At 49.4% G+C, this 8,225-nt stretch overlaps 1 protein-coding gene across 1 annotated transcript in view; it reads right to left on the reverse strand.

Moving 5' to 3' along the window:
* Positions 1 to 899: 899 nt before the first annotated feature.
* tfb2m (transcription factor B2, mitochondrial) overlaps positions 900 to 8,225 on the reverse strand; it is an 8,182-nt gene continuing 856 nt past the window's right edge. The window contains exons 2-9 of the mRNA XM_066675986.1: positions 6,823 to 7,378; positions 5,755 to 5,846; positions 5,502 to 5,655; positions 4,912 to 5,060; positions 4,535 to 4,624; positions 4,377 to 4,439; positions 4,108 to 4,259; positions 900 to 3,080 (exon numbers count right to left, since the gene is read on the reverse strand). Coding sequence (XP_066532083.1) covers positions 2,888 to 3,080; positions 4,108 to 4,259; positions 4,377 to 4,439; positions 4,535 to 4,624; positions 4,912 to 5,060; positions 5,502 to 5,655; positions 5,755 to 5,846; positions 6,823 to 7,357 — 1,428 coding nt within the window. The 5' untranslated portion in view covers positions 7,358 to 7,378 and the 3' untranslated portion in view covers positions 900 to 2,887. The remainder of the gene's footprint in view (positions 3,081 to 4,107; positions 4,260 to 4,376; positions 4,440 to 4,534; positions 4,625 to 4,911; positions 5,061 to 5,501; positions 5,656 to 5,754; positions 5,847 to 6,822; positions 7,379 to 8,225) is intronic.

An 8,225-nucleotide genomic window follows, 5' to 3' on the forward strand; every position in this document is an offset into this window, starting at 1 on the left:
AAATAATCTACAAATCTCTTTTTGTGCTGTTTATAATGATGTATAACACAGTAATACACACTCAGTCACACACTCACACCTGTGGATGGGGGCACACCACCTGCAGCACCAACCTGCACCACCCATTTTATATGGACTCTACCAGCACGTGAGCGAGTGTGAATATGAGTGTATATGTGAATGAGTGAGTGTATGTTAATGAGTGTATATGTGAATGAGTGTATGTGAATGAGTGAGTGTATGTTAATGAGTGTATATGTGAATGAGTGTATGTGAATGAGTGTATATTAATGAGTGTATATGTGAATGAGTGTCTGTTAATGAGTGTATATGTGAATGAGTGTATGTTAATGAGTGTATATGTGAATGAGTGTCTGTTAATGAGTGTATATGTGAATGAGTGATTACATATATATTAATGATTGAATGTTAATGAGTATATATGTTAATGAGTGATTAAGTATATATGTGAGTGTATATGTTAATGAGTGTCTATGTGAATGAGTGAGTGTATATTAATGAGTGTCTATGTGAATGAGTGAGTGTATATTAATGAGTGTATATGTGAATGAGTGAGTGTATATTAATGAGTGTATATGTGATTGAGTGAGTGTATATTAATGAGTGTATATGTGATTGAGTGAGTGTATATTAATGAGTGTATATGTGAATGAGTGAGTGTATATTAATGAGTGTATATGTGATTGAGTGAGTGTATATTAATGAGTGTATATGTGAATGAGTGAGTGTATATTAATGAGTGTATATGTGATTGAGTGAGTGTATATTAATGAGTGTATATGTGAATGAGTGAGTGTATATATTAATGATTAATAAGTATGTGAATAAGTGAAGTATGTGAGTATTTGAGTGAATGCATGTAATGAATGTGTGAATTAATGAGTGACTCGTAAAAAGAAGCAAACATGCAGTTAATGGATGATATTATTATAATTATTTCATTCGTATTCAATCATTTCTGTGAATAAATTAATGAGAATATATGGGAAATAACACAATACACCTTCCACATGGCTTTAATCTCACTGCTGTAAATAATCAGAACACTCCTGACACACACTCATCTGCAAAACTACAGTCAATAACTGAGTAAATATTTCTGAGTGACAGCTTGTATTCGGAGATAATAATTACATTAATAACAATTACAATAAACGATATCTGACTGAAGCCTGAAGAAATAAATCCAATAAAAAACAGAGCAGTTTATCGTTGATTTTTTTTTGTGATTTAAACACATTTTCTAGGAACTCACATGGGTTTTATATTAAAGGTGCAGTCAGTGATTCTTCTTGATGTTATTAAACAGACTGACACCTAGTGGCCTGGATGTGGCAGAGACGGAGTGGAGAGCAAACTCTATTCAGGGACAGAGGGGTTTGATTCTTAACTTTAAAGCTGTAAAGAAGGGTCTGGAACATTCAAGAAAATTGTAACAGACAAAAATAAGCTGGAGTTCCACTGTTTATGAGGATTTAACGTTTGTAAAATGTTGTATAGATCTGTGAGATTTAACACAGCGGTCAGGCCATAAACACAGGTGTAGTTTCAGTTATTAACAGCCACCACCACTGGACACTCACTACATAAACTGCCTAGCAACAAGCAGCTGATTGGACAGAATCTCACCAAGACATTATCATATTTCTGTAAGATTTTCCTCCTCTTCCAACGAAAGGCTGCTTCATATGATCCCTGTGAATCTCTGTGTCGTGCTGTGGAGGTCACACACATTCACAGAGGGGTCAGTACTGTGAGCACTAGGGGGCAGTGTCCAGGCCACACCGTACAAGTGAGCGCTGAAGGGGAGAGCCCGGTGGTGAGATGAACAGAGGGAATGGTCTCCCTCTCTGGGGGTGGGATGGACTCCTGATTCTCACAGAGGCTCGGTGCTGGACGTAGCAGATCTGAGCAGTTGGAGTTCACCTCCTGCAGACTGAGCTCCTCTGGGTTGTTTTGGCGACAGAGTGGCACTCTTCCCACGGAGGGGGGGTTCTCGCTGGACGCAGGACGGTGCCCATGGCCCTCCTCCTTGTCTCACAGTGGTAACTGAGGTGAGGTTGTGTGCCACATGACTCTCCTCACTCGGCTCGGCTCTGACGGGGGACTGAAATGTCGGAGAGAGTGGAGGAGAGGGGGAAGAGAGATGGAAAAGCACTGCCCCCGCGTGTGGTGCACTTCTCCCCCAGGGGCAGCGTGGGCAGCGCCGAGGGCAGTTAGACCAGAACCGGCGGAGCTTCATGTGTCTCTGAGGCTGGGGGCAGTGTGTGTGACTGTGGGATTCAGAGAGGACTGAACCCTGGGGGTAAATAGGGACACTACAGTGGTTCCGGTTGAGACGGTATTCTGTTAGAAACGGATCAGGGGCTGGGTCCAGTTTGATGATAAAGTGGAGTTTGGATTCAGGGATTTTTTGGGCCTCAGGTTTGTTACAGACTTGACCCTCGAGGACGCGGGTCAGAGCGGGTCATGTTTGGACAGGACTTTGCTGCACACGGGTCAGTTCAGAACCCAAAGTGTAAGAGTGTTGTTTCAGCTGGTGTCAGAGCGCGTGTCTGGGTCGGGTTCTGATTCGTTTTGGGCGGATTTTGGGTTCAGTGCTATGTTTCAGGTTCAGTTAAAGTTCTGCAGACAGACTAAAGACACGCACACTCACACACACTCACTCTCGCGCGCACACGCACACCTCTCACACACACTCACACTCACACACACATCAGTGCTAATGTTCTTTGGCCAAATATCAGTCCTCCAGCTGCTGAGACCAAATCGCTGCAATAAGACATCACCCGCTCCAAACCGTCCCCTCTGGCTCCTCCCGCCCTGTTTCCATGGCGACGGAGGCTCGGGGCGAACCCGGTCCGCTCTACGTCCCGCAACCGGTGTTTTTGGTGTTCTCCAGGATCTCGGAGTAGAGCCAGCTCTGTGTGAACTGCTCCGACTTCTCCATCATCTCGAACAGCCTGCGGTACTGATCCGGACTCAGCTGACCCGTCAGAACGTCCTCCCTCACGCCCAGCTGCTGCAGGAAGCTCCGCCCACTGCCCGGGCACCACGAGCTGTGGCAGTGACATCACAACCATGACACGTTACACCACACAGAAAACACTAAGACAGTGCTGATCAACCCTGGTCCTGGAGAATCTCAGATCCACACCCCGCTCTAAAGCTCTAATGCCCCCATTAGATCTCCAGGACCAGGACTGAGCAGCTCTGTACTAACACAATACAGATCCAGAGCTGAACCGTCTGGGTCCGGGAGCAAAATCACTTTCAGATTCTCCACAGGGATTTAGATTTTGACACGTTTTATTTTCTGCAGTTGACGCAGACTCACCCTGAGCAGCAGAGAGAAGAGACAATTCTGGTCCGGAGACTACCCGGAATCACTGGGAGCAAGGCGGAAACACACCCTGGAGGGGGCACCAGTCCTTCAGAGGGCAACACACACTCACACATTCACTCACACACTCATTCACTCGCACCTACGGACACTTTTGAGTCTCCAATCCACCTACCAACGTGTGTTTTTGGAGCGCGGGAGGAAAGCGGAGCACCCGGAGGAAACCCACGCAGACACAGGGAGAACACGCCACACTCCTCACAGACAGTCACCCGGAGGAAACCCACACAGACACAGAGAGAACACACCACACTCCTCACAGACAGTCACCCGGAGGAAACCCACACAGACACAGAGAGAACACACCACACTCCTCACAGACAGTCACCCGTGATTGGTTGAACCCATTTGCAGTGCATTGTGGGATATGTAGTTTATTCTCACATTAAACTAGTGAAGTACAGTCTCCTATCTTTACGTTTTTGCTAATTTCTCTAAAGGTTTTTGGCTCTGATAGTAGTGTAGTGGTGATTCATCTGTGAGTGGATTGGTTCGGTTCTGTGTGTAAACTTCTTTTTTGGGGATGTCTCTAAAAGTCTGCGGAGAAAATGAAAGGGATTTTTTCTCCCAGAACCAGAGACTCTGTAAAAGTGGGTGGGTACGGTTCAGCTCTATCCAGGCTCCACCCCCTGCCCCACAGTGTACTGCTCAGTGTGTGTTAGGTCCCGTAAGGCTCCACCTACTTGAGCTTGTCGAGGAGTTTCCCCCGGCGTCGGGTCAGACACTGTTTCACCATCAGAACCAGAGTGGAGCTGTTAAACGGAGTCAGGGCCGAGGAGAAGAGGTCTGCTCTGGGAGTGATCCGCACCAGACACAGGTGATCATTAGGAACCTCCTACACACACACACACATAGGTGACTGTTAGGAACCTCCTACACACACACACACACACACACACACACACACACACACAGTCCAGTTCCATTGGTCCACTGTGTACTGTTTACTCACTGTGCTCTTGGGAATGGCCAGTCCTCCGTTTCTGGACGTGGTCAGGAAAGAGGACCATGGCTCCTGGACATTCACACAACAGAGACACTTTATTCTCCTCTGTTCACACCTGCTGTAATAATTCAGATTTAAATAATTCAGACTGAAAGCTGTCTGACCTGGTGCAGCAGCTGGATGTGGCAGGACATCTGGAACAGAGCGCTCAGAGCCTGGTAACTTTTATTATTCCCCGGTCTCGCTACCAGCTTCTACACACACACACACACACGCACACGCACACGCACACACGTTTGGCGTTGATGATGTCACTGAGTGTGTAGTTTTTTTGGGCTCAGTGTTGTCTCTGAAATGGCCCCTATTCACTGTTCCCTACAATCACTCACTACGTAGTGCACAGGGCAGGGTTTGGGACACAGTGTGAGTCTAGATTGTGAACATCTGTGCTGTGGATATCTGTGTGTTGATGACATCAGTGTGTATAGATTAGAGCTGTGCATTTTTGTAGGGTGTGTCTGGTGTTGATGATGTCACTCACGGTGTAGTTCTTCTCGCTGATGAACATGATGAGCTCCACTCGTCCGTATCTGAAGATAGAGATTCTCTCGAACAGGGCGTAGAGCAACTTCCAAAGCATGTTCCTCTCGTTCCTCTGAGAGAAGATCCCCACCACCTTCACCGGGACGTCTGCTCCAACACACAGAGGGCGCTGTGACTCCACCTTAAACAACTCCACCCACTAAAACCCTGCTCCACCCTCACCGGGACGTCTGCTCCAACACAGAGAGGGCGCTGTGACTCCCCCCAATTAAACTCCACCCTAAACCACTACACCCTTCAAAACTGCAGTGTAAGGGTAGAGAGATACTCGTTGCTTGGCCGTGCAGGTGTATAACAGCAAGTACATCTTTATCCTAACTCCACCCTAAACAAGAACACCACCTTTACACCCACCACAACCCTGCTCCATCTGGAGTGAAATGTGGTGAGTGATGTTCCCGCACAGAACTCCTCCCTGTACAACCCCAGCTCAGCCTCGGCTCAGCGCGCTCTCTGAATCAGAACCGGACCGGGGTCACTAACACTGCACTGTAGAGGTTACCGTCAAAGTAAAGCTCGGCTACTGACCCGCGGTCCAGGGCACTTCGGAGATGCCGAGGTCCGTGAAGAGCTTCTCGGAGTACATCGCTGGGGGCTTCATGCTGCCGTGACCGATGGGGTCCAGCTTAAAGAAATCACAGTGGACCACCTCCAGCTGCCCGTCCAGACTGTTCTCCAGAGCCTAGAGCACAGCACAGGGGGGACTCAGTCTCCGGAACCGACCCGTTTACTGCAGCAACAGAACCACACTGAGCTCAGATCAGTCTCAAAGACTACTCACCCGCAGCTCCGGGAGGAAGGCTTTATCGCTCTCTAGCGCCACCACCCTCTGAGCTCCACAGTTCAGCAGCGTGCGGGTCAACACTCCAGGACCTTATACACACACACACACACACACACACACACACACACATTTTTAATCTGTTGTATGAGCTGGATGCCTATATAAGGAGATGTGGGTGTGGCTTAAAGTAGTGTTTGTAAATCCATCACTGTGTCCTGTGGGAGTCCTGATCTATTCTGTCGTATGGATATTGTTCCTATTTGAATTGCCTCGTTCACACAGGAACTCTGGAGAATCTCTAGAGAAACTCAGGAGTGTCGGGTCAGGAGATGTCCCTGAGCGGTCGTTCACACACGCGGGACATTTTCTGCGTGAGACGTGCTCTCTCAGAGGGAGATGAAACACGTGCTTTAGGCGTGGGGGGCGGAGCCTGTGCAGCGTGTTCTCACGTGCGCTGACTCTGAGTCATTACCAGGGCGTGACGAGGATAAAGTCAGGGTCACGTCGGGGATCAGTGTTGTGCCGTGCGCTGAATTCTAGCGGAATCTTCGCAGAGACAGACCTCAGTGCTTAATGAGGTTTATCACAAAGCGGGGCACCTACATCTTTCTCACTCTGACAAACCCATGGAACACAGTCTCTGAATCGTAACTAATAATAATCATTAATTAATAAATAAACGACTTCCTCCACAGTGCAGTCCTTAACAGCACTGTCACATGGAGACAAGAGGGCGAAGGGTTAACTACAGTAATGGCGTGCACACTCTGAAACACTCTCTGTGTGTGTGTGTGTGTGTGTGTGTGTGTGTCTGTTCAGGGTTTTTTAGTTGAGTAGAAATGCAGAGACATTTGTCGTCTTTCTGAGGAGACTCTTATTCTGAAGGAGAAGCTGCAGGAAGTAGAAATGTAGAGCTGTTTCTGTCTGGGTTTATCACAGCATTAGTGTGTGTGTGTGTGTGTGTCTCATGTGTTTTACAACGGCTTTGGGTGTTGTGACGGAAAACGCAGAGGTGGGTCCATAAGGTCCCCGTACTGAACCTGATGACCCGTGACTGACCCGTACCTGGGTTACACTCGAAGAAGACCGCAGTGCCCTCCTCTGCGTCCGGCGCCACGTGATGTGCCACTATGGCTGCGAGCCCTGGGTCTACGACGAACCTCCTCAGGTGTTTACAGACCAGAGCTTTGCGTGTGTTTTCCTCCACCTCGCCGAGGTCCAGCAGCTCGTACCTGCAGAGGGGACGTCTCTGTCCCTGCAGAGACAAGGCCACGGACGAGAGGTTCCTCTGAGACACGCTGGCTGACAAACAGAACCTCTCGGAACCCGCTCGGGACCCCAAAACCCTCCTCTGACCCGAGGAGAACGAGTCGACACGACACGAGGAGGAGGATGAGTCAGTATCCGGAAAGGAGGTAGAGGAAGAGCCCAGGACATGACACGAAGAAGAGTCTAGAACCTGAGATGAGGAAGAGGATGAATCCAGAACCCGAGATGAGGAGGAGAACCCTCTACCTCCACAGTGTGTGAGTGCTGAGGAAGACTGATACACACTCCGTCCCAACAAAACCAAAAGCCTGCACCGTTCGGACACCGCCATCCCGCAGCCGGGTCAGGGGTTCTGGAAAAACAGAACAGGGGAACCATGTTAATCAGAACCTGGGAAATCACCCCCGATAGACCCAGCATCACACCCAAGAAACCACCACCATCAACACGTGTGTCAGTGTGTCTCTGATGAGATGAACTGCACAGCGCCAAAAACCCTTCATTCTGCCCACACTCACAGATGTGAGTAACAGGGTACACCTTTATAGTACGAGACGGTGTGGAAAATGTGGATACCATCCATCACTAAACACCCGGGAAACCTCCATATGTTTCATATACAGATATTTACATGTAGACAGAGGGGGACAGAGAGTGGGACAGAGGGGGACAGAGAGTGCGGACAGAGGGGTACAGAGAGGGGGACAGATGGGGACAGACAGTGCGGACAGATGGGGACAGACAGTGCGGACAGAGGGGGACAGACAGTGCGGACAGAGGGGGACAGACAGTGCGGACAGAGGGGGACAGACAGTGCGGACAGAGGGGGACAGAGAGTGCGGACAGAGGGGGACAGAGAGGTACAGACAGTGCGGACAGAGGGGGACAGAGTGCGGACAGAGGGGGACAGAGAGTGGGACAGAGGGGGACAGAGAGGTACAGACAGTGCGGACAGAGGGGGACAGAGAGTGGGACAGAGGGGGACAGAGAGGTACAGACAGTGCGGACAGAGGGGGACAGAGAGTGCGGACAGAGGGGGACAGAGAGGTACAGACAGTGCGGACAGAGGGGGACAGAGTGCGGACAGAGGGGGACAGAGAGGTACAGACAGTGCGGACAGAGGGGGACAGAGTGCGGACAGAGGGGGACAGAGAGTGGGACAGAGGGGGACAGAGAGTGGGACAGAGGGGGACAGAGAG

The sequence above is a fragment of the Hoplias malabaricus genome, chromosome 1, assembly GCF_029633855.1.
Source record: "Hoplias malabaricus isolate fHopMal1 chromosome 1, fHopMal1.hap1, whole genome shotgun sequence".
NCBI lineage: Eukaryota > Metazoa > Chordata > Actinopteri > Characiformes > Erythrinidae > Hoplias > Hoplias malabaricus.